The sequence below is a fragment of the Aspergillus lucknowensis genome (assembly GCF_044049455.1).
Source record: "Aspergillus lucknowensis strain CBS 449.75 chromosome Unknown BJX67scaffold_22, whole genome shotgun sequence".
Taxonomy (NCBI): Eukaryota; Fungi; Ascomycota; class Eurotiomycetes; order Eurotiales; family Aspergillaceae; genus Aspergillus; species Aspergillus lucknowensis.
Genome location: NW_027263566.1, coordinates 73992 through 98122, shown reverse-complemented (window position 1 = coordinate 98122; position 24131 = coordinate 73992). Strand labels below are relative to the sequence as shown.

Below are 24131 nucleotides of genomic sequence, written 5' to 3'. Positions count from 1 at the left end.
CGTATTTCGACATTGTTGATTGAGCCATCATCGCAAGAATTAGCCTCCGCCTTTCCGGATTTGAGCATTCCCAAAGTTAGGAAGAGCACCAAGGACTGTGGAAAAGTTATCACGATTCTATCAACAGGATTGCCCATTATCGCTGCTGAGACCAATCAAACTAGATATACAAATGCGAGAAGTCTATTATGTACAAGCTCCAACAACAGATATAATACACGCGGCTGTAAACGGGCTGCCGTATATTAAGCCCCCAACCCTCAAGGGGCAAAGACCGTGACTCCCATACACCCTTGTCATCAGACGTCAAGCAAAAAGCAACGTAAATGAAAATGCAAATGCAAATGCGAAAACTGAGAGCCCGCAGGAACAAAACTTCGACCGTCGGATCGGGCAATTCTTATCCTTTTCGACGTCAAAACGGAGTGGAGAATGCGAGCAGACTGAAGGATCTGCCCAGCCTTGCAAGCGAGGCAGGCCTTTATGCGTTTCCGCCACTGTTTCGGACGGCACCTCCACTGGCGCGCCACCATATATCCCCACCCCATCTCATCAACCGTTCGACAGCTGCAGTGGGCGAATCTAATGCCGGTCGGATATCGAGGAAAAACACTGGCTCTCCTGTTGGTTCCGGCGGGCCGGAGTAGTAATCGATCACGTAACGAACTTCCTTTGGACCTGAAGGTGTCTCGCGCATCACGTACCAGTCATGACGGTCGAATGGAGGCTTGGTTCTATCGTAGAAAAGACGGTTAGCAAAATATTAACGGAAAATGGAGAGCGTTGCATGACAGCAAGGCCAAATGGAAAAGAGAACAAGGCCACTCACCCAAACTTTGCTGGATACACCCGGCCGAGTGCCTGGAGGATCTGCGCCTTTGGAGTGGGCTCCTGCGGCCGACCCTGGAATCTCAGAAGGCGCGGTGGTGGAGTTGAAGGCGCGGTTCCATTGTATTCGTTATACTCCTCCTTCGCCAATTCCAGTGCGACGTTCTCCTCGCCGCGTCGGCACTTTTCCCATCCGTTAGCTAGGCCCTTTGAGAAGATGCGCTCCCATCCAACGATCTCGTTCCAAGCGCCCTCGTTCAAGAAATTATGAACGGCAACCATAGCTTCCACAGCATCTTGAGGGGTATCGGTATAGCCCTTGCGCAGCATTGCATTGTACATTTGCTGTGGAGATGGATATTCCCAGTTCCCTTCTGTATCACCCCTGGGTATCGTAGAGAGCTCACGCTCAACCGGCAGATTCAGAGTTTGGTTCGGGGCCCGATCTTGCGAGATTGACGCAAACATATAGTTCAGAGGGTTTAGCGTGGATAATGTCGACTGCTTAGGCTCCGGAGCATGAGGTGCCCGAGAGGCGGCGGTGGATTTCGGCGGTACAAAGAATGGTGAGTCTGGGGATCGGACCGGACAAGCAGTCTGTGTTTCGTGAACAGAAGCCCGAGGCGCGGAAGGCTTGGATGCGTGCATCGGACAACTTGGCTATTATTACAGTTAGCGACTTGGAGCCTTGTTACTGAACCATTCCCTCTCCTTACCGGAGGAGACTCTAGTGAAGGAGCTGGTGCATTGCGCGCCGGTAGGTTCGGCTGCGCATCCGCCCAAAACCAACCCATGACGACGGGAAGCGGATGATTATAGTGATATAATAACTCAGTGAGAATGGGATGAGGATAACAGAGCCGGTCTGTGATGATCTGGGTGATGGACAGGGGATAAGAATGATCGAGAAAGGGAAAATGACGCCTTAAAAAACTTTTTGGCAGCTGGCAGTCCGATGGTCTGGTCGGCGGCTTTTGTCACCCGATAACAGATGTACTGTAATACGGTAATACATGTACCAGAGGCCCATGAGCACGGTTCGTGGTGAGAATTGATTATGAAGATACGAGCATCTCCGAGTACTTAGGTACAATGTTAAGGCTGAGAATGTAGGAAATCCCAGGGCCATGCTGGATACCGCAAAAGTGAAAACGCCTTCCCTTATCTGTAGTGCGCCGCCCTTCATTTGAATACATCCCGACAAAATCCGTCCCAACGATAGAGAGCAAAAGCCAGTGGAAATAAGCATCAAGGAACGCAGGCCTCCCCGTGGCGAACTTGCCCAGAGGAGGAAAAGTGGTAGTTGCGAGAATGCAGCTTCCAAGGTCGAGCGACAAGAAATAAACAAGAATGGTAATTCGAAGCTCAACCCTGGACGTCTTGCACCAGCCTTGAAATAAGCGCGTACCCAAACAAGACAGCAAGGCCAACCCAAATTTTGTTACGTTGTAGCCAGGACTGTCCAACCTCCCTTGCAGCATGACCACCTTCCATGACAGCCCCGAGGCCGGGGGCGCTTCCGTTGGGGCGTCTGCGGAGGGCACTTGTTTCTGGAGAGCATTTGCTCGATGCCGCATTCGGATCTGGTCGCAGCTGTCCACTGGTAGTATCAATGCGGTTTTCCTTCAGCCACTTCCAATTCTCCTGGTCTAAATCTGGCCATTCCGTGCGAAACTTCAACCCCCCATCGCCAGCTTTTACGTTGTTAATGCCTTTGGCCGTAGGTGTTACTCCGGGAGTAGAGCTAATATGGGTACCTCCCCCAGTAGAATTCCACCACCGAGATCGCGCAGCAAGAACCCGTCTTTCCGCTTCTGAGGCGCTCACGCTTCCAGTAGTCATTTCCTCGCTAGTCATGAAGGAGAGGAGTCCGATGAGGATTGTCGAGACCTCCCACGCAGGATTGAAAGATTTCGGGTGGAAGTCGCTAATGCTTAGGCATAGGCGAGCAGAAGGTTGAAATCGGCCACTGGGGGTGTGCATGCGTATCGCAGGAGGGGCAAACGGGTATTCGGGAGGGAACATCAGAGTCCCCCAGTATTGACCATTCTCATATGGAGTTCCAGGTGGGCCAGTCAGAATGTAATGCCACCTGAAGTGGGAGAATTAGTTTTGCCCGAGAAGAGAACTGGATTGGTAGGGAAGCCCGACGTACTCGAGGATGTTAGACTCTGATGGGTGTGCAATAATGAAAGGTGGAGGGTTCTTTTGAATATTCTGGTACTCGCGGGTAAGCTGTTCGAGATTCGAGAGTCAGCAGCCATTATTCTCCAGGACAATATGATTGACCCACCCGCTTATAAGCTGCTTTTGTGGCCATCTTAAGCACTTCCCGAGATCTGTATCTTGGGTTGCAACGGGGATTAGGAAAAATACGGGGTATCGACGAGTTTAGAGCAAAGAATGACGCGGTCGAAAGATGGAGATCAAGAGAGTGGAAGATGAGCAACACACAAAGCAGAAGAAGGCGATTCCCGTTGAGGATTTAAGGGGGATTACTGTCGAGGTTCATAATTATTTGCGCTGACAGACTGACTAGAGGACAAACGGTACCCGCACGTGACCGATAGCCATACTGCCGGGCAAGACTGGAAGTAGTGAAGCCGATAGCTGGAGCTACTCCCACATCTTCTGCTGGCCACTGCCGCCGTCGCAATGTCTTCCGGACTCTCTACTGACGATGGAGATGTATGTCGTACTTCGTGCTACCCGTATATCGTCTCAGTCGTTGCAATTGCTAACCACCGCACGCTATTGTCGTCTTCAGATTTTTGAGCGCCTTCACCAGCCCGCAGACCCCAAGGTGTTAGAGGAGCAGCAGCAGGCTGTCAATGAACGCCTTCACGCAATTTACCAGAAAGCCCAAGCTCGCCTTGGAGAGCTGGTATGGCAGACCCTATTCCTGTTTAACTGCTTACTCCTTCCGCCTTTATTCATCCCGCAATATGCCGTTTCATGACATCAATTTATACTTACCCGGGGATGACTCTAGATCGACCAGAACTCTACCGTACCATGCACAATATCGTCGGTTCAGGTCCTCAACGCGAACCATACGCGCAGAGCATTTCTCGAACAAATCTTCAACCCGTTGCTGAGCGCGAACCAGAAGCGACCCTATACCCTATCCGAAGCCTTACGGGAAATATCGGCACGTGCGGACAGGCTTAGTAGATTCGGTCGGTATTCCAAATGCAACTCTTCTCCGCAAACTGGCCACTAACATAAGGGAACAGACATATTTCAACAACCAGTATCCGTGTATCTAGACCACGCACCAGCGCCTGATCAGCAGACTGCCCTAACAAATCTGAGCGTATACTACTCCGTGAAGGAGAAGTCCCGTGTCCTGCTAAAAACCGGAACCGACTTGGGAAACACGGAGGGTTCAGCCTATGGTACCCTCTTGTGGCGCAATGTATTTGGCGGCGCGGAGAATCTAAATCTCAATGCTTCGCTGGGCACGCGAACGCGATCAGCTTATCAAGTTGCCTTCGATACGCCAGTCCTTAGTGACCCCGACTTCCGCTTAGAGGCTGGCGGAATTGCAAGCGCTACGCAGAAGTCATGGGCCAGCCACGAAGAAGTTTTGAGGGGTGCTTGGGGTAAGCTCCGGTGGTTGAGTGGGTCTGGCCATCGTCATGAATTTGGCTACAATGGCTTCTGGAGACAGGTCACTGGTCTGGCCGAGAACGCTTCCCCGACGGTACGAGCAGACGCAGGCGACAGTGTGAAGAGTAGCGTTTTCCATAGTTGGACAGCTGACCGCCGAGATAGCCCCTTCCTCCCGTCTCGGGGTTACTACGCGAAGGCATTCAACGAGCTGGCCGGCTGGGGTCCGCTGAAAGGTGACGTCGCCTTCTGGAAATCTGAGATCGAGACGCAGGGTGCGGTTCCAATTCCAGTACCAGGAGTCAAAGGAGACAGTGGTATCAGCTTCACGACTGGGTTCCGTGCTGGTATCCTGTATCCACTTGGCCTTGACTCCGACTCCCGGCCCCGGCTTTCCCGCCTCAATGATCGGTTTCAGCTAGGCGGTCCTACAGATGTTCGTGGATTCCGTCTCTCCGGCCTTGGGCCTCATGACGGTTTAGATGCAGTTGGAGGCGACGTGTACGCCGCGGGAAGTGCGAACCTTCTCTTTCCACTTCCGCGAGTGGGTGTCGAGAAGCCTCTAAGACTCCAAGCGTTTGTGAACGGGGGGAGGTTACTACCTCTACGCACGGCACAGAAGACGATTCCTACCACCAGTGGGGAAGTGCGAGATGCAGTGATATCCACGGTATCAGAAGTCGGAAATGGGCTGCCGAGTGTTTCTGCAGGCGTCGGACTCGTCTATGCCCACCCAGCTGCCAGATTCGAGCTCAACGTCTCTCTGCCCCTGGTGCTCCGCAAAGGCGAGGACGGCAGGAAGGGGTTGCAGTTTGGGGTCGGTATCAATTTTCTATAAAGACACAGCCTCACTCTTGTACTTAAACTGGAGAAAGCCAGCTCTGTACTTATATCATGCAGCATTAATTTCCAATACAACGATCATTAAAAGTCAGTGAGAACTGGAAACTTGATGACTAAGCTCATACATACCCGAGCCAACAGGTGTTCCGTACAGCTTCCCACGCTGCTCAACTCCGGATCTCTCAAAAAATCATCATCGGTCCTCTCTTAAAGAAACATTCTATTCCTCTAGTGCCATTGGAGGCATATACGCCTCTATCATACCAGCTCCTCGCAATATCCTTCAACTCAACCTGTCCCCAAACACCTACCACCATGGCCCAGTACTATCCGCCGCAACAACAGCCTTACGGGACTCAGAGCTCTGCACAAAATCTCCAGTTTTACCCTTCCTCATACACCTCCGTTTCCGGCCATACAACTCCCTCCCAAGCTTCATATGGCGGGTTCGGCGCACCGCCCAACCCAGCGGCGCAGGGATATCCCGTTGGAGGGGTTGGAAGCGGATACGGCGGTTTCGGGTCTCCGGCCGCTGGTGTGAGCGGGAGGATGGGTGAACAGGGTGGGTTAAGGACGGGGTGGCTTGCTGCGTTCGGGACGGAGGGGTACGACGGTGAACCGCCGTTGTTGCAAGAGCTGGGTGTTAACTTCGAGCATATTCGGACCAAGGTATGATTTTCAGGACACACTACAACACAGACCATCCGTCCATCAGCTATGAGACGTAGCTGACTCTACTTTGTTGGGATATAGACATTAACAGTCCTCAACCCGTTTGCGCGAATTGACCAGCACCTCATGGATGACAGCGATCTCTACGGCGCCCTCCTCTATATCGTTCTGTATGGGACCTTCCTCCTCCTCTCCGGAAAGGTCTTCTACGGGTACATCTACGGCGTCGCCGTCTTTGGCACCGTCGCGCTCCACCTAATTCTCAGTCTCATGTCTCCTGCTTCTCCCATCGACCCTACAGGCTCAGTTGCTCAACCACCTAACGTCGCAGACCCATCATCCAACTACGACCCCCACATTAAACCAGGCTCGTCGGGCCATTTCTCTGCCACGCTAACATTCCCACGCTCCGCAAGTGTCCTGGGCTACTGCTTCCTACCGCTCGTGTTGACGAGTCTTCTCGGGATCTTGATGCCCATGGACACGATGGTCGGGTATCTACTTACGACGGCTGCGGTGGGCTGGTGTACATACTCTTCCTCGGGGATGTTTTGTGCTGTGGCGAGGATGCGCGGGATGAGAGGACTTGTGGCATATCCGCTGGCGCTGTTCTACGTTGTGTTTGGAATCATGGGGATCTTTTCGTCGCGCGGGAGTGGCACTTTGGCTGCGAAGACGGCGGCCGCTTAATTCCATTTGCCACTTGCCGTTTCCTCACGCTTTTAGCTGGATGTGTGCATAACTCTGCTGCATTGGGTCTTTTTTCCGCCATCTTAGCGATATGGATGTGCGGGTGCCGTGGATCTGTAGATTTATGAAATGACAGGCACGGCGGTGACTACCGAGAATCTGATACCTAATGTATGACTATTACGGACTTATGCATATTTTCTTTTGAGAAATCATGGGCGTTAGGCTTTGCCGCACTGATAACATAGCTCATAAGAATGGAAGGAAGTGATAAATTCCGAGTAACATGCTAAGCACCACGTAGATCTATCCGTCGTGCTCATCGCCTTATATACATTTAAGAAATTTATGTCTAAAGGCCCGCCGGCCGTTCTCCCCGACTAGGAGCCCAATTCTCTAACCATTCTCGAGCTTTCTCGAGCACACCTCCGGCGGCTTCGACGGCAGCAACACACCACGGCAATTCATAAGCCTTACTCCCAGACGCACCGATGTCCTTGGCGGCAATCATCTCCGCAAGGACACGCCGTTGCTGGCCCGCCTGATCAGCGCAGAAATAGAACGGTGCGCGATGAGCTCCTTTTCTCTGAAGGTCGACCGCGTCAATAAGCGGCCGTACAAGACTTAGTATGGCGGCCGCGCTCAGTGACGCGGGATTATTCGAGGACTGTCGATTTTGCTTTCCTGTCTTGCAATATTCGTTCTGGCACCAGGATTTGCCGCATCCGCCCATCATTTGGGATAGGTAGCGGCGCTCGATGCGGCGGCGGAGGGCTTTGCCTTCTGGATCGTACGTATCGACATACAGGGGTCCAAAGCAGATGCTACAGAGCCCGAGTGTGTCTGTTCCCGGTTTGATTGCTGTTTGTAAGCCGCGCCCGTCCAGTGTGCGTCCGCAGTTTTGGTTTAGGCAGATTTGGGGCATTGGTCGGGATAAGCGGTTGAGATCGTGGTGGCGGAGGTGTGTCTTCATATCGCGCAGTCGGACGATTTTGTTGCAGAGGTGGCATTCCGTCGTTCTGCCACCGTCTACGAGCTCATGTGGGGTGAGGCCGGAGAGGAGGACTTCGGGATCATGGACATCGGGATCTGATTCCCCTTGTTGCGGAACGACCAAGTGGCAGAACTGGCAGAGGATAAGCTTTGCAGGGCAAACCGTTGTTCGGTGTTGAGCGAGATGTTGGAGACCCTCCGCCTCGAACCCACAGGAACGGCACGAATGTTTCGAGTGGAATATGAAGTCGTGCTTTTGCTTGCCCGCCGGATCATTTCCGTGTGAACTATCATGAGAACAGTGCCAGTGATTTTGCCATTCCGGAGAGCGCTTTTGAAACACATTGTTGCACTGAGCGCAGAGTATATTGTTTCGAAAGCAAAAGTTCTCGTGCAAAACGAATGTCCGCTGAGAGACCCAACGCTGGCAGTTCTTGCACTGAATATCGTCAGGACCGTGCGCCTCAGGATTATGTGCAGTGCTGGCCCGAGCGTCGGCAGCTGGGTCGCCAGATACAATGTACAGGCGATAGGCCAATGGAACTAGCTGTTGGGAAGCCCCTTGCGCTAGTTCCTCGGGAGGAGCGAATGCGTGCACTGATATATACAACGCTTCGGCCCCCTCTAACTCCACATTTGTAGGAGCGATCCTGATCTGTTTATGTGTCTGGCTTGATAGCTCCGCAAAGACGAACTCATCTTTTCGCGGCCGGCTCCTTTGACGACCGGAAAGAGGGCTCACGAGTAAGGAAATATCCACATCATCATCGCTCATAACGTAGATCTCCGTGGTGTTCCCATTCTCCCATTTCTGTAGCTCATAGTCCACGTACTCGCCCGGAAGCACCTGACCAGTCACTTCGGCACCCAGCTCGAGCACTCCACCAACTGACGAGCCTCCTTTCGCTGCAGGTACCCGGGAGGTCTTTGCCAATCGCCTCCGTAATGTCTCCCTCGCTTGGTCCTCACTCAGTGCAACAATGTCCACTTCCAGATCGGTGTCCACAACACAGATGCCCTCGCCCTCTGGTTCTACCTTATCGAGCAGAAACCGAAACGACCCGTTCTGGCCTCCAGGTACAGTTAAAACCTCACCCACCGTTAACGTGGTGTAATTGTCACGTAGATGGCGCTCGAGTAAAGCTTTCCAGTCCTCCGGATCGTAGCCCGCTTCTAGAGGGCGCAGGCGAACGTAAGTGCCCTTGGGCAGTTGCCTAGCGTGTACGGCGAGTACGGGGAAATCACCCCCCGCGCGGTCCGCGCCATCGACCTCGGAAGGTAACTGGGCATCCTCAATGTCGAGAGCTTCCCGTAAGGAAGCACTAAGACCAACCTCGTTATCCCTTGCGGAGAACTCGCGAATGCCGGCGTATATCACACGACCATTTCTGGGGTTGACGATGCGAAATGTCAGCGGATGGGGGAGTTGCTGTTGTCGGTTAAGACCGCGCTCGCGTGCGTCGTACTCCGCGGCGAAAGTATGCGGATTGAAGGGATCAAAGGTGTTGGTGTATGGACGGGAGGGACCCTGCGAGGATACCTCTCGGAGCGGGGCGGCGGCCAGGAGTTGTTCAAGCGCAGACTGCGGGAGAACGATCTTGTCTCCGGGCAGCTTTGGCGTCTGGTCGGACGGAGTGACAGCAAAATGTGACGACCAGCGAAGTTGATCTTGTTCCCTAGCCATAACTTTGGCGGGGAATGCGAATAAGGGTTGTCCGAAAACCTCGATTCAAGGCGCAGGAAATCATCTTAGGCGAACGTTGGGCGATTGATGTTGAAGGTGACGCCGTCGACGCATCCAAGACGTTCTGGAAGATACCGCCCGATGACAAATCCCACGACGCAGAGAGAGCGACACCAGCCGGTGTGTGTGATTTAATATATCGACATTAAATCTGAACAGAATAGACTTTATTTACCTTGTTCATCATGGAGCAGACCAAGAGTGGAATTCAAGCTGGATGTCTCAGTCTCAGACAACGCAATCCGTCGGGAGCGGAATAACAGGAAGTAGTGCTAAGGTAATTATACAAATGGTATCGAACTCAGACAATGCAAAGCTTTCTCCTCGCAAATTGCAAGTAACAAACACCCCCTCCAGCCCCATGTTCTCTTTGAGTTGGTCCAGACTCTTGTCTAGTAGAGTTCCCTAACCCGGTGCCGCGTGCTGGTGTTGCACCAGTCGCACTATCACGAGTCAGCCATACGCCAGCGCCGAGAAAGGGAGTGGGTTATCACACCATAGTGGAGGAGCATCCTTCGTTGTGGTCAATACAGTAATCGCCTTGGCATTTTTGGCAAGTTCGTTGACAGTCCAGTTTGCATGAAGCGCACTTACAGGTTGTCAGAGAGTACTCAAAAGAAACATAGTTCAACCGAACGACTCACCGTTGGCCCACACTCCCAGCAATCTTTGGTCACACCAGGGCCAAGAATCTCATTTCCAGTGCGAGGGCCTCGAACCGCTGTTTGGTGCGGGGACAGATTGCTTCTTACATGTTCAGGGTGTGGAAGACAGGTGTCACAGAACCACTTATTACAGCGATGGCACCAGCGATCGGTAAGACAGTCAGCACAGCGGGCGATCAGAACCGGGTATTCATCCAGGAAAACCGCCGGCCGCCTTGCTGAAACTGGGGTTGATGAATGGAAAGGTGGGGGGGTGAGCAGCGGAAAGTGGGCGTCAGGAGATTGTCCCCAAATGGCCGGTCCTTCCGGAGACGTGTGGCAACCGTCACACCCCCTAGGGCCCAAAGCAATAGTTGCAATAGCTGGACCTAGGAGCCGGTTTCCTGACTGGGACTCCTCTGGACTCAGGCCTTCCTGGGGTAAGAGATTGACGTTGTGTCGAGGACCACGACAAAGAACAGCATCAAAAGCGATGATTCCTTCGCATTTTCGCAATGTTTGTGCCCACCCATCCTCAATGTGGCGCTTGAGCAGTTTACCGGATGGTTTGTACCAAGCATTCTGGCGGTGCTCCCCCCATGGGTTACCAGCAGAGGGTGTCGTGTCCCCCGGCGCACGCTGACCAACGCACAGTGAGCTCCACCAGTCGCGATACCTGCTCCGGACTGCGGCTCGAGGGCGGTCCATTGAAGTGAAATAGTAGATGCCTTTCACACGCGGCGTCCCGGCCGGCCGTGAAGGGCGAACTGCATAGTTAAGTACCTGCATGAGCTTCCGCTCATTGAGGTGGCGACAGTCCCTGATTGAGAGTAAGTTGATATTGAAACGGTCCGACCGAATGATTTCCGAGACGAGATCGGCAGGAACTGACAAGCCGTCTAAAATTAAAGTTCTCACCCCCTGCAAGATCGATTGCCGTTCCAGACTGGCGAAAATGCCTCTTAGAGGTCCAGAATAGAACTCATCCTCGGTCAGAGACTCATCCATACGCTCACTGCGCCAAGTCTGGCCCCCAGTGTCAATTGGAGACTGGTCGGCTAACTGAGCGCCGCGGCAAGTAGTCAAATTAAGTTGTCGAAAAACATAAGGCGTTTCCAGGATCAGGGAGCGAAAATAGCGCGAAGTAGCTGACAGGGAAAGCAGAGAACCCGTTGTGAGATAGGGCGCCATGTGGTCAAGGATCAGGTTATTCGCGAGGAGATCTTCAACAGAAGCTCCTTTTGGTGAAGCACCGTCAACTGTGGGCTCAGGCTGCTCGTTAACGTTACCCTCCTTGTCGGCGAGCTCGACTTCACGCACAGCAGGGACGAGACCCAGCTCCTTCGGGGTTAAGCGGCGGGCACCGTAGAAGAAATCAGGGGCGCTGCCGATGAGGTTCTGACGATAGGCGGCCATAGCTCCAACGGCCAAGTCCTCGCCCCGAGTGGGCGTTGAGCCAGCGTTGGGTTGGATCTCTTGGAGAGCGGCTCTAGCTTTGGCCAGCTCCGTCTCCAGCAATGTGATAGTGGACTGAAGAACAGCCGACATATTCTTTGTGTTATCAGGATCGATTGAAGTGACTAGAACGGACCACAACGCGCCTTCTGACATGCTATGCGAGCAGATTAAGAGCCGAACACTGGTGGAGACGTCCGAAGAAAGGGAGATGGGGCGCCAATCCACAGGTCGTGAGTCGACTTGGTAGGAGCAGCGGAACTTCCGGAAGAAGCGAAGTTTGCGGGGGAGGCGGTGGCAGCGAGGCGTTGAACAGAGATCTGATATAACGAAAGTGATCGGCGAGAACCAATCGAGAGCAGGGAAGAAGAGGAGGACCGGAGCACGGAGAAGTGCTCCTTTGTCGGAGCCAGCGTAACCCGGGGTCTCGGGGAGCCGACGGAGGGCGGGTTGGAAGGAGATCAGATGAAAGCCACCTTGCAGACGAAGAAATGACGGGAATGGGCAGTCCCGAATACTTCTAGGGAAGAGAGAGATTGATAAAAAGAAAGCGGCCAAAGCATGCGGAGAAGAATCCGGAGAAAAAGTCGGGGAGCAAGAAACCTTCACACCTTATAGATCTAGGGGTTCCGAAAAGCTTCACCGGACGACAAGTTGAGCATTTTATGCGGATCGTATTTCTCCGTCCAAGAGGGATCAGTCACCTCCACGGCTGTCCAGTGTCCACTCCAAGAAGTGGGATTGTGCCGAGCTCGCCATCCTCGTCTGCACAAGAGACGGAATGGAATGTCCAACCCAGAAAGGATGAAAAAAGCAAAGTGAACAACTCACCACTGCGGTGACAGGCAGAGCGCTCGTGGGAGACAGCTCCAGCGGACCGTCCAGTACTCCTGCCTTCTAGCCTATTCAAGCAAATGAGAGGCGTTAGGTCCCGAGGTCAAAAGGAGACTTCTCCGCCATCAATGCAAGAATCATAAAATCCATCGACTCTGTCAGGTCATCCGATCGCAGCCCCTCCCAAGCCGAGACCTTGTGCAGCACTGCTCAATAATCATCCTCAGATTGCCTGGTCACGCGCAACGTTCCCGACAAGTCAACTGGAGATCATCCAGCTCTGGGCAACTGGCCACTGCCCGCTGGATCTTCTGGAATCCTGCCATTTGCGAGCGGGACGAGTCATTTGGATCGCATTTATCGAAGACGCAAGAAGAATTGCATGAGCAAGCAGAGAATGAGCTGTGGGCGAGGACCATTCGCACATCCCCAGAAAAATGCAGAGACAAGCCACCTCACCCTTGCAGATCAGGTTGGCCCTCCCGGAGTCCAGCCAGGGGAGAGCGTTGAAGCTGGGGAGAACCTGCGTTTTCCAAGATTGGTTGTCTTGGCAAGCTTGGCTATCTGAATCCATGTTGCGCAAGGGGATGGTGTCACGCATCAGGAGTTTGGGTGGCTTCTCCTTGATTACGTTGACGAGATGACGGAGGACAAAGACATGGATGCCGTTGCAAAGTTCCCCGCTGGTGACCCCCCAAACAACCTCCTTGGAGCAAATCATACCTTTCTCTCGAGCTCTGAACTTGTGAGTGAGGCGAGACCAGCGCTGGCGATCTTTCTCGGCTCGTGCAAGAGACTGGAGCCGAAACGGAATGCCGATCACGGGCTCTCATTGTTGCAGGCTCGAAAATTGAAAGCGCCAGCAGCAAACATGATAGTTCCCTTGGCGGGCTCAGCCTCTCTGTCGATCCCGTTGTTCCAAGGCTCCCTGTTTGCCAATTCACTCCATCTCCCTTACTTTCATTCCGGAGAACGTTCATCTTCACGGCCAGGGAATTGGCGGAGGGATGATGGGTGGAATGACACTGCGAGACTGTGAGACGGAGATCGTCGCCTGGCGCGGACTCACATCATGATCTCCCACAAACACTCCCAGAATTGCAAGCACATGCGAGTCTGCGGGAACTTCATGAGTCTACTTGCAAGGAATAATAATGTACTTGCGGTGTGCAACATTGGCAATTGTTGCATCTCGGACTAGAGTAGGCAGTAGTACTTTTACATGTTGTCACTCGCCTCCGTCCCTCCAGCGCCCTACTTGAATAGCTTGGAGACCGCAACCTCCTTGTCGTCATGCTTGTTGAGAATCTTGGCAGTGGCCAAGTCAAAGTCCTCTTGAGTGACATGCACCCGTCGTTCTCGGAGCGCGTACATACCCGCCTCAGTACACACGCCCTTCAGTTCGGCCCCAGAGCACCCGTTCATCTTCTCTGCGATCTTTGTCAAATTGATTCCACGAGTCAAGTTCATCGACCGAGAGTGGATTCGTAGGATGTCTGCGCGGGCTTCAACACTATTATGGGATGTACAATGTTAGTAACAGGACAAGACTAGTAGTCAGCAAAAGATGACAGCTCACGATGGCGGCGGAAACTCGATTTTCCTATCGATTCTTCCGGGACGCAGCAACGCCGGATCTAAAATATCAAGTCGATTTGTAGCCATGATGATTTTAATGTTCTTCGTCGGTTCGAACCCGTCCAACTGATTGAGAAGCTCGAGCATCGTGCGTTGGACCTCCGAATCACCCGAGCCTGCGGAGTCTATCCGGCTCGAGCCAATGCTATCGATTTCATCCATGAATATGATGCTCGGCGCATGCTCTCGAGCCATAACGAAGAGCTCACGGACCATTCGACTACCTTCACCAATGTATTTCTGAACAAGTTCCGAACCGCTAACACGAATAAATCGGCAGTCCGTATGGTGGGCGACTGCTCGAGCAAGTAGCGTTTTTCCGGTGCCCGGCGGGCCATAGAGAAGGACACCCTTTGGCTGTGCAATACCGAGGGATTCGAATAACTCTGGGTGCTTCAAGCCAAGCTCAATGACCTCTTTGATTTCCTTAATCTGCTGGTCGAGGCCGCCAATCATGTCATATGTACTGTCCGGAACTTTCTCGACCATCATGAGCGAGACTAACGGGTCGACGGACGAAGGAAGCATTTTCTCGAGTTTGTAGGAGTCAGAAAGCAAAGCGACACGCTTGCCGACGGTCAGCTTGCCGATGTCAACACCATCTGCGATATCGACAACTATACAGACGTCCCGATTAGCGAGGAACTAATCCACAAACCATGGGATTGAAATCTTACCGTATTTCCCTTCCGGGTGTACTTTCACCAGAACCTTCTTTGTACTCATGACTTTCACAACCTCCCCAACGTAAGAGCCCGGCTGTTGAAGTAAGCCAAGTTCCTCTCGTAGAAGCCGTACTCTCGAGTTGTAGTCATTCCGCTGAGCTTCCAGTCTCCGTAGTACAGCCTGTCCCTGGATAATCTCGAGCTTCATGCTCTCAATCTTATTGCGGTAATAGTTGTCGAGCGCCATGATGAACGGAGCTCCTTTGGAATGGCGGCAGTACGTTCTTTTCTCACAGACTAGAATGGTTTTCGAAGATACAATCGGCTGATACAGTGACAGGGAAATAGTTGCGATAAAAGTGAAGAAATTAATGATCGGAGACGAAGAAGAAACCGGGAAACTTGGGGGTCCAACGGGGCAAGATGTCGCCGCACAGGTAGCTCTGGGCGGCGTTGTTGCTTATTGCCGCTTTAAGCAAAGCTATACAAGTCACGTGGTAAACTCGATGGAAATCCCCTTGCAAGCCTCGTCTCTCCAGTTTTCAGCTTTGTAAGGTGATCAACGCAAGGCCAGGGCCAACTTCGACCAGCACTTTGATACTATCACATTTGCTGGTATGCTACCAAGCTAGCCTGCCAGGTGGCCCCCGCTCTCCATTCCTTTTGTTGAAGCATTTGTCGAAATCCGGACCTCGCCTTTGGTGCGACAGCTTGAAATAAGCTCCTTTATGTTTCTCCTACATAAAAGTCTGCTCCGAGGTACTTCGAGGAAAAATCTCGCAATACCCCATCCGAAGATTCCGGGTGAGGCATCTTCGAAAGGCAATCATCGGATCCCTTGACGTAGCTACTTCACGACAGAGTAGATATTTAGAATCCTGGTTGGACAGGCTGCGACGACCATTTACTCCGAGCTCCATGAGCCTCTGTCATTCCAGAAACATTTTTGGTCCACTTGACTTCCTTTTTGCCTATCATAATCCTCCCTCGCGCCGTCTGTTCACTCCTTGAGGTTTCAGGTGACTGCTGCGGGGAGTGGCGCCTTATCGTCTGGTCCAAGTGCTCCAAGAGAAGGCTCACCAACCTCCTTCCTGTCCTGCGGTCGGCCCGTTTGGACCTCTACACCAACATGTAATCCAAGGACTTGATGATTTCTACCTTTGTCTTCTTATTGATACTTGACTAAAGTGCAGGCCACTTTCCTGTTTGCTTGTTATTTTCTGCTTCTCCCAGTTTAGCTCCCCAGCCACCGCTCTTTCCCACCAGCCTCAACCAAACTTATGGGTGGAAGACGAGCACGAGGACAAGCGATTTAGTGATGGCTGACAAGCAGAGAGGTGAGGGAGTTACGCCTCGTCCATCTCGGTCGGAATCCTCGTCCGGTATTCCCTCGAGCGTGTCCGGGGAGGAAACATTGGGGACGTTGCGTCAGTCAAGAATGACCACGCGAAGTAGGAACTACGGTATGATCGGATCCCGAGTGCTTCGACAGGAGCGGCAGCTGATTTCAACCTTAAGGTACCCTAAATTCCCCCGGAAGGCCCGTTATCGAGCCTCAATCCGCCGAACTCCAACCCGAGAGCTCCAGTCACGTCGCTCCACCCACCTCTCCATCTATCGAACCCCTACAAGTCGATCAGGATAGACCGAAAAAACCACCCGCGACGCGCCGCATGTCATCTAAACGTCCCTTCCCTCACAAAGGACAAGAATTTTCTACGGACGATGATGTCCAGGAAGTTGAGGAGGATATTGCCCAGCAACAGTCATCGAATACTCAACAGTCGCCCAGAATACGGCCACTGCGGAAGCAGAGCTCGACTCTAAGACGTAGGCTTGGTGCCCGGATTAATCCGTTTGCATCGTCCGCAAATGACGATGGCGATGACGATGACGACGACAGCTCCAGCCTCCCGGAACCAACCCTAGGCCAAAGCGGGAAAGAGTCTTTGTCACGGAGCCTCGACGATGCGAGCCAGAGTGCTGAGGATGAAGAAGATGATAATGATGACGAGGATGGAGCCAGTGACGCGGAAAGCTTTACGCTGAAGGACCGCCAGCAAGCCATAAATGAAACTCACCCATTCGGAATCAGGATATGGAAACCAGCACTGTACAAGAAGAGCCGGTCAGTAGAGAAGACAGCCGAGGGCGACATCCACTCGTCGCCAGGAGGTAGAGTTGGCAATCTTCTTTTCTTAATGAACCTCTTGTGGACGCTGTTCTTCGGCTGGTGGCTTGCAATCGCTGCGTTGATGGGCGCCGTTGCTTGTTTCGTTTTCTCGTTTTCGTCCAGTGCAGTAGAATACGGGAAGGCCTTTTCCGGCCTTTCGTGGTACTTATTCTACCCCTTTGGATCCTTTGTCCGCCTTGATACAGATGAGCATTACGCAGACGAGGACGAGGGAGAAGGCCGCAGCATTAGCGAGTATGAGCAGTGGCAAAATGGCGACCTAGAGCATGGTGGGCTATTCTTTGGGCCCCGTCGCAACCGGTCACTTGTGGGGAGAAGGAGGAACAGTATCGACTCCACCGGTGAGCAAGATAGTCTTCTGGGTCGGGCACCTAGAGGAAGGTCTGAAGATAGCTCTCTTCGCCCCAAGCGACGCTTGTTTGGCCGTGGCGAATGGACGCTTGGCCGCGTTGTATTCTTCGCCTTCTTCTACTTCCTTGTAGGGCCACTGATGCTCTTCGTCTCGCTCATATGTTGGCTTCTCGTCTTCTGGATACCCATGGGCCGAGTGACGCTTATTCTCTTCGACCACCTCCGCAGGCATCCGCTAGCTTTATCATACCACTCTGACACAGCTTTCACTCGGATAAGCCCCGGATCTTCCCCATCCATCCTCGTCTGCACCTATCGTGCGGCTGGTCTTAGGTACTGGAAGTATACGGTTGGGGGAACGAACGTCTTTCTTATCAATCTCCTCGCAGTGGTTATATTCGTCGTTTTTGACTACTTCCTCTTGAGGGAGACACTTGGCCTTAAAATTTGGATCACTCATCCCGGTTTACTATTCACGCTCGCCCTTTTCTCTGTCATACCTTTGGCGTATTTCATCGGGCAAGCTGTTGCGTCCATATCCGCTCAGTCATCGATGGGTATGGGTGCGGCTGTGAATGCATTTTTCTCGACCGTGGTCGAAGTCTACCTCTACTGCGTCGCCCTAACAGAGGGTAAAGGTCGGCTCGTCGAGGGGAGCATCATCGGTAGTATCTTCGCCGGTATTCTGTTCCTCCCTGGGCTGTCCATGTGCTTCGGTGCCATCAAGCGCAAAACCCAACGCTTCAACGTCAAATCCGCAGGCGTCACATCGACAATGTTATTGTTCGCAGTGATCGCGGCTTTCGGCCCTACACTATTCTACCAGGTATATGGTAGTGTAAGTTACCCATATAATCCTTCCTTCAAGTTTCATGTTGCTAATGCTCGAGACTTAGCATGAACTCAATTGTCACTCATGCGATAGCAACGTGGAGCCGGGCAGCAGTGATTGTCGCCGTTGCTACTTCTCTCAAGTACCAGCTATCAATGATAAGTTCTTTCAGAAAGCTGTTCAACCCTATTCATGGATAGCAGCCTTGTTTTTATTTTTGTCCTACATCATTGGGCTATGGTTTACCCTCCGAACCCATGCTGCCCTCATTTGGGCCACAGAAACGGACGAAAAGAAAGCTGGCACTCTCGCACACGACCAGAGTACCGAAGATCCACGACACCAGTACCTTGCAAGCGCAACTTTAGGAGCCGCGAGCGGAAATAACGGGCCAAGAAACTCAATTCGCGACTCCCATTTATATAAGAGAATACTCGGGCAATCCTTAAGAGATGTTGGATTGACCGATAATTCTGATGGACATGCTGCAAATCAATCGGAGTCCGGTCCATTGATAACGCCGTACCATGTACCCCCGCGAAAGGACGGAGACAATTACCAGTCCGACTTTGCAGAGTATTCTGGTTTCTCTGAGCAACAAAATGAGAACCTTGTCCGCAAGGTAACCGAGGTTGCTGCCACTGCCGCCACCGTTGCTGCTCGAGATGTCTCTCGGTCCCGCAAGCTGTCCGGCCCGCGCGGACTAAGCCGCCAGGGGGTGAAGGCTGCCTCTACGAATCCTCAGGTTAAGGCAATTTTGGAAGACCATGATGATATTGGACTTGAACAGAGTCCCGCCAGCGGTGGCCACGACGCTCCAAACTGGAGCCGAACCAGGAGTTCGATCATCCTTCTAGGAGCCACGATTCTCTACGCAGTCATCGCTGAGATCCTCGTCAACACCGTTGATGTGGTCCTGGAGAGCGTCGACATTGATGAAAAGTTCCTGGGAATCACGCTTTTTGCGTTGGTACCCAATACTACCGAATTTTTGGTATGTGCAACCGCGGCACTGATACAACCTGAGTTCCGTGAAGTAGCTATCTGATTTAACACATTATGCTTCCAGAATGCTATCTCTTTTGCCATGAATGGCAACATCGCCCTTTCCATGGAGATCGGATCAGCTTACGCCCTGCAAGTCTGCCTTCTCCAAATACCAGCTCTTGTCTTGTTCAGCGCCGCCTACGGCCGCGTTCTTGACCCAGATGATTTATCAACCCACTCTTTCAAGTAAGATCATCAACGCAGCATTTCCATATAACTCCAACTATAACTAATGTCGTCCGACAGCCTCATTTTCGCCCAATGGGACATGATCACCGTCATCTTATGTGTCTTCCTCCTCTCCTACGTCTACGGCGAAGGAAAAAGCAACTATTTCAAGGGATCAGTTCTCGTGCTCACCTATCTCGTCGTCGTTATTGGATTCTACCTATCCGGGTACAGCAATATGGAGACAATGGGTATTGACCGATTCAACACCCTGGCTCTTGGGCCGGAGAGATCAGAAAAATTCTATACCATTGGCAAATCGAGGAGTGGTATCGCCTATTGATCTAAGCTGCGTCTTGTCGCCGTATTAGGGTGCTATTGACTCAATTTTGGTGTTTTTTTTCTTATGACATCTTTTTCTCACCCCAAATAAGCCGCTTTTTGAGCGTGGAGCATGAAAGGGATGGATTCTCTGTACTTAGATGTGGATAATTTTGGAAGTGAATTTTGATGGCCATATCAAGTCAAGAAATTGACAAGTATATTTTCATGGTCGTCAGTCGGTTTGATGTCCTAAGCGCGCCGTCTTTCTCGAGAGCGTGCTGTCCTGATTAGTTTTAGCTAACTACTCAAAACGTATCTAGAATGCATCCACCATGAAAAATCTCACACCCTTTTGCCCCCCGAATGCTCATTTTCCGATTGAGATAATGTATCAATAACATCTTAGGATCAGCGGATCTGAGGCCTCACGGAGGAAATGTAACATTTTTCGTATCCTGATTGCTTATCATAATAGGCGGGCAGGCAGCAGAGACTAGAAAAGATCAGTAGTGCTATTCCTAAGTCGACTTCCACGACCCCACGACATCATCAACCAACGCCCGATACTCTTGCTGCTTCTGGCATTGCTCGAGGAAGACCTTGTATTTGGCCGCGAGTAGGGCCTTCTCGCTCTCATCGTCCGTTGGAACAACCTTCCTTCCCGGTTTGCTCATCCGATCCATGATGCTCCATAGATCCTCCGTTTTGCCTTCAGCGTCAGCACTGGCGGCCTTGGCTCCGAGCATCGCTGCACCGTGACAGACAGCGGCGTGGATATACCGAGGGATGAGAACGGGCATGCTGCAAGCTGATGCAATCAGACTGACCAAGATTTCATTCTGGCATTGCGAACCCGACATGAAAATAGAGGTGATGTTATGGCCCGCTGTATTCATGGTCTCAACAATCTGACGGGTTTGCAAAGCAATGAACTCGAGAGTCGCATAATAGTAGATGGATAGACCCTCAACTGATTGATCGCTCGAGAGACCGATAACCGATCCGGCCATACTACTATCGGCAATCGGAGAGCGGTTGCCCCATAGGTCACCGTAGAAGAAGAAATGACGCGCGAGGTAGGAGATGCATGGGGCTTGTCGTTCCTCAACCATCTCCCTCAGATGCTCATTCAGATACTCGTAGATATTGATATTGTAGGACTCCGCAACTGAAACCGCCTGATTATAAGCTGGGTGCGTCTCAATTATATGTTTGAGCAGCTCTCCGGTCGCGGACTGTCCGCCCTCAGTCATCCAGTATCCGGGTATTATGGTGTCACGGTAGGGGCCCCAGACTCCAGACACAAATACTGGGTCTGGGGACATCGCGAGGTGGCAGGTCGAGGTTCCGGCGACGGCCGCAAGGCGAGAAAATGCCTGCGTCTTGTCATTCTTCGCTACGTCCAAGCTCAATTGCTCTGATTCCAGCTCGACTTTGGCGCCCACTGTGCCAATCCAACCGGCATATGCATCGATAACGCCGCTGCCAATGGCTATTCCTGGGGGTAATCCTAGTTCAGAAGCTGCCTTCTCGCACAATGTACCAACGAGCTCGCCTGCACTAAGGTAGTCTCCATTCTGGAGTAGCGGTTAGTTTCCAGCGACCGTAAGACCCGTTATGGTCGAAAAATGACTCAAGGGGCATAAAAAAAAGGCTCACCACCCCGTCGACTCCCCCCATGCGCTTGAAATTATCCTCTGCTAGGTCCTGCAGGCCGATTTGTGCCAAGAAATCTTCCTGCCAGCCTTTCACGCTGCCGTCTACGCCAACTGGGACAAATCCCTGCTTGCAGACGACGCTGCAGTAGCTCCTCTTTTCGTTTCCGGTGGCAATGTGGGTCAAAGCGTCGGCCAAATCGAAGAACTTGCACTGGTCGAAGAGTTCTTTAGACATGTTGTTTTTCAGCCACAAGACCTTTGGGATCTCCATTTCAACGGACATCTTTCCACCCACATAACGTAGTAGGTTATGATTGGTGGCATTGATTTTCTCGGTTTCCTCCACGGGCCGATGGTCGAGCCAGAGTATCACATTGCGGTCAGAGTCGAAGTTGGGCCCCGTCACAGAAACCGGTTCGTCAGTCACGTTGGAAAAGACAGCCAAGGAGCAAGTTGCATCAAAACCGATTCCCCGCACGGTTTCAGGGTCAATATTATGTTGGCTGATTGCGCGCTGGACCGCAACACAGATGCAGCGCCAGATATCAGTCGTTGATTGTTCCTAGGTTCGGTTTGCATTAGTATAGTGTCGGGTTTAGTCGCAGGGGCTTCGGTAGTGTCTACTATAGCGATTGACGTACATAGTACCCAGTCTGAGGCTGCCAGAGACCGATATTCTCGGAGGCCAGTCCGACAATATCTCCTTTGCTATCTATAATACATGCACGGGCGCTGCCAGTTCCGACATCGATACCGATGTAGTGATCGACCTGGAGGAGGATGTCATCGCGTGGGTCTCTCGAGGCTTGTCTGGAAGCCTTGCGGGCGGGATGGTGGAAAGGAAGGGGGTTTGAGGCCATAATCAAACAATAACAGAGCGCAAGTGAAACTCTATCCCAGAAACTCTACCCTTATTATTAGCAAACAGTGAACCGGTTTGGGATGTATGAAGCTCACCACGGCCAAGGGGAGGGAAAGCAATGAATGGATTCAGAGTCAGAGAAATTTAGCGAGCTCTGATGAGTGAACAAGAAGGAACGAAGGGGAGTGGCAAGAGCCAACGCGCACTCAGCTGTGTTATGTACTTTTCCTGCAGGCAGGACAGTTGAGGACGCAACAGAGGCCACCTTCAATCGTGGGGTTTTCGGAGAGCCAGAGAAGAAATATTATTAATTTACGGGACAAGCAAACCGTCGTCCATCGTCGTCCATCATTGACGAATGCATTGAATGTTTGGTCCCTTTGCTTACAGCCACCAGCGTTCGATGCCTATCTCTGCTTGGAGATCAACCTGGAGGACCGCGGGGTGACGGAGACGAAAGGACCTTGTTACTCCCACCCCATTTTGGGCGGTTATTCCCTTAACGTTCATGCTCTGTATAAATCCTGTAGATGAGAGGCCCTCCGAGCTTCTAGTATACAACGTGCCCTTACAACGGTGGTTGGAAGCAGCCAGAATTCGTGTCCAGCACATTCGGACATGTACTTTGCTCCGCATGACCGCAATGAAAATTCTCAAGTTGGAGCCGGTGAGAACAGGCCAAATCGCAACGAGTGTCAGCTGATGCAAGACCGGACCTTAGTGCTCCAATAATGCTCCACAGCTCCAAACTCCAGAGCCGAAAAGAGCGCAGATTGCTGGGGATCTTTGAGGAAGAATCGCCCGCCCTCGTCTCGAGCGAGCCTTGACTGCGCATCGTGACCCCGCTATTCCCGATTAGTCAAGTCGGTCGAAGGCACCCAACCTGCGGATCGGAGTCGCTCCAGACCTCACTACCCTCAAAGATCGAATTATCACCACACCTCCTCCGCGATGAGCCTGTTTTATACTTCCCTTTTTATCCTTCTCTCCCTCCTCTTCCTCTCTACCACCGCTATCGCCTCTGACTCCCGTCCACTCGAGATCCTCTACTGGCCCGTCACGAAGCCTGAGCCCTCAGTGCTCGCCCACGTCACATACGACCCAGCGTCCCTGAAGTCAGAATTAGTCGACTATTCGCCTCCCAGTGCCGCGGAGGTACCTCAGAATCTAGTCCGCGTGGGCTTCTATCTCGCAACACCAACAAACCCAAAACAATGGGTAGGAACCCTGACGTCCCCTTCCGCGGTTTGGGGGAATACGCAGAAACCGACACTCCGCCTTCACATCAGTTCTTCCGACGAGGTCTACCATGTCTCTCTGGCCTCGGAGCCTACATCTAATTCCCCTTCCTCCGATCAATTACTCGTTGAACTTGTGGCCAATGAGCTAGGTCCCCGTCCTCAGCTCAATCGCCCGATTGTCGTTGGCCCAGATGGCAAAAACCCAGAGGAACTTCCTGAAAAGACATTGTTCCAGAAGTGAGTACCTCCTTGATACCCTCCGGGCCTCGTTTACGTATGCTTGGTCTAATTCATTCAAAACAAATAGGTACTGGTGGGTCTTCCTCATACTTACATTCCTCGCCATGTCGGGTGGTGGAGAACAGCAATGAGCGCCTAGATAGATGTCGTGGGCCTCGTCAGTCCTCTTGCTGGACCTCTCAGTGAAAGGCTGAATACTTTTGTGCATGGACTTCTGTAAGCAGCGAAACCATTCAACTTGTTTCCGACCGTTGTGCGGGCTAGGAAATGTCGTATCTCTTGGTGCCTAAAACTCCATAGGTCGGCAACTTGCGGTGTCCTTTTTTTTTTGTGACGGCCGTATGATGGTTCTCGGGTCCAACGGTCACACTAATAGATACTCAATAAGGCCACACTCGTACAGCCCCGATAGTGTGGATTGCGTAATTTCTACTGGCGTCGGGAACGTGAACCCCGTGGTGGTCTACGCCTCATCAACCATGTCGACTTCAAAGATCGGAATTTTCTATTTCAATAATTCCTGGACAAAGGAGACGCTATCCACCAACTCCGAGCGCGATTCCAAGGAGCAAAAACCTCTCACAACACATGTGGTT

At 52.2% G+C, this 24131-nt stretch overlaps 7 protein-coding genes across 7 annotated transcripts; 3 read left to right on the top strand and 4 right to left on the bottom strand.

Moving 5' to 3' along the window:
• Positions 1-481: 481 nt before the first annotated feature.
• BJX67DRAFT_372267 (cytochrome c/c1 heme lyase-domain-containing protein) lies at positions 482-3148 on the bottom strand (the record flags this gene model as incomplete). The annotated part of the gene is made up of 6 exons (XM_071031224.1): positions 482-734; positions 830-1488; positions 1545-1595; positions 2215-2920; positions 2984-3063; positions 3122-3148. The coding sequence occupies 6 exons, from the start codon at positions 3146-3148 to the stop codon at positions 482-484; spliced, it is 1776 nt and encodes a 591-aa protein (XP_070885801.1).
• Positions 3149-3483: 335 nt separating this feature from the next.
• Positions 3484-6645, top strand: BJX67DRAFT_372266 (surface antigen-domain-containing protein; the record flags this gene model as incomplete). The annotated part of the gene is made up of 6 exons (XM_071031223.1): positions 3484-3516; positions 3596-3712; positions 3821-4007; positions 4065-5257; positions 5608-5952; positions 6037-6645. The coding sequence occupies 6 exons, from the start codon at positions 3484-3486 to the stop codon at positions 6643-6645; spliced, it is 2484 nt and encodes an 827-aa protein (XP_070885800.1).
• Positions 6646-6997: 352 nt separating this feature from the next.
• On the bottom strand, positions 6998-11637 carry BJX67DRAFT_372264 (putative ubiquitin fusion degradation protein (Ufd1); the record flags this gene model as incomplete). Its single annotated transcript, XM_071031222.1, has 7 exons — positions 6998-7771; positions 7802-8293; positions 8330-8704; positions 8738-8791; positions 8831-9259; positions 9879-9971; positions 10060-11637. 7 exons carry the CDS (start codon positions 11635-11637, stop codon positions 6998-7000), a joined length of 3795 nt encoding a protein of 1264 aa, XP_070885799.1.
• A 1665-nt stretch (positions 11638-13302) lies between these two features.
• On the bottom strand, positions 13303-15110 carry BJX67DRAFT_116486 (proteasome regulatory particle base subunit RPT6). Its single transcript, XM_071024377.1, has 3 exons — positions 14631-15110; positions 13895-14570; positions 13303-13828 (listed from the first exon to the last, which is right to left on the bottom strand). The coding sequence occupies exons 1-3, from the start codon at positions 14863-14865 to the stop codon at positions 13570-13572; spliced, it is 1170 nt and encodes a 389-aa protein (XP_070885798.1). The 5' UTR covers positions 14866-15110; the 3' UTR covers positions 13303-13569.
• Positions 15111-16056: 946 nt separating this feature from the next.
• Positions 16057-19553, top strand: BJX67DRAFT_381454 (calcium/hydrogen antiporter; the record flags this gene model as incomplete). The annotated part of the gene is made up of 5 exons (XM_071033023.1): positions 16057-16081; positions 16137-18001; positions 18060-18989; positions 19065-19228; positions 19289-19553. 5 exons carry the CDS (start codon positions 16057-16059, stop codon positions 19551-19553), a joined length of 3249 nt encoding a protein of 1082 aa, XP_070885797.1.
• Positions 19554-19802: 249 nt separating this feature from the next.
• Positions 19803-22363, bottom strand: BJX67DRAFT_116620 (FGGY-family carbohydrate kinase). Its single transcript, XM_071024380.1, has 4 exons — positions 22150-22363; positions 21834-22097; positions 21194-21754; positions 19803-21111 (listed from the first exon to the last, which is right to left on the bottom strand). The coding sequence occupies exons 2-4, from the start codon at positions 22050-22052 to the stop codon at positions 20053-20055; spliced, it is 1839 nt and encodes a 612-aa protein (XP_070885796.1). The 5' UTR covers positions 22053-22097; positions 22150-22363; the 3' UTR covers positions 19803-20052.
• Positions 22364-22847: 484 nt separating this feature from the next.
• On the top strand, positions 22848-24010 carry BJX67DRAFT_116690 (uncharacterized protein). The gene is made up of 3 exons (XM_071024381.1): positions 22848-23532; positions 23603-23751; positions 23924-24010. The coding sequence occupies exons 1-2, from the start codon at positions 23006-23008 to the stop codon at positions 23664-23666; spliced, it is 591 nt and encodes a 196-aa protein (XP_070885795.1). The 5' UTR covers positions 22848-23005; the 3' UTR covers positions 23667-23751; positions 23924-24010.
• Positions 24011-24131: the final 121 nt, after the last annotated feature.

Coding starts and splice junctions, on each gene's coding strand:
- BJX67DRAFT_116486 (XM_071024377.1), bottom strand. CDS start 14,865: ATGGCGCTCGACAACTATTACCGCAATAAGATTGAGAGCATGAAGCTC. Junction 14,571..14,630: donor ACACCCGGAAGGGAAATACG/GTAAGATTTCAA, acceptor ACGTCTGTATAG/TTGTCGATATCGCAGATGGT. Junction 13,829..13,894: donor ATCGAGTTTCCGCCGCCATC/GTGAGCTGTCAT, acceptor ATCCCATAATAG/TGTTGAAGCCCGCGCAGACA.
- BJX67DRAFT_116620 (XM_071024380.1), bottom strand. CDS start 22,052: ATGGCCTCAAACCCCCTTCCTTTCCACCATCCCGCCCGCAAGGCTTCC. Junction 21,755..21,833: donor AGCCTCAGACTGGGTACTAT/GTACGTCAATCG, acceptor AACCGAACCTAG/GAACAATCAACGACTGATAT. Junction 21,112..21,193: donor TGGGGGGAGTCGACGGGGTG/GTGAGCCTTTTT, acceptor CCGCTACTCCAG/AATGGAGACTACCTTAGTGC.
- BJX67DRAFT_116690 (XM_071024381.1), top strand. CDS start 23,006: ATGAGCCTGTTTTATACTTCCCTTTTTATCCTTCTCTCCCTCCTCTTC. Junction 23,533..23,602: donor GAAAAGACATTGTTCCAGAA/GTGAGTACCTCC, acceptor CAAAACAAATAG/GTACTGGTGGGTCTTCCTCA.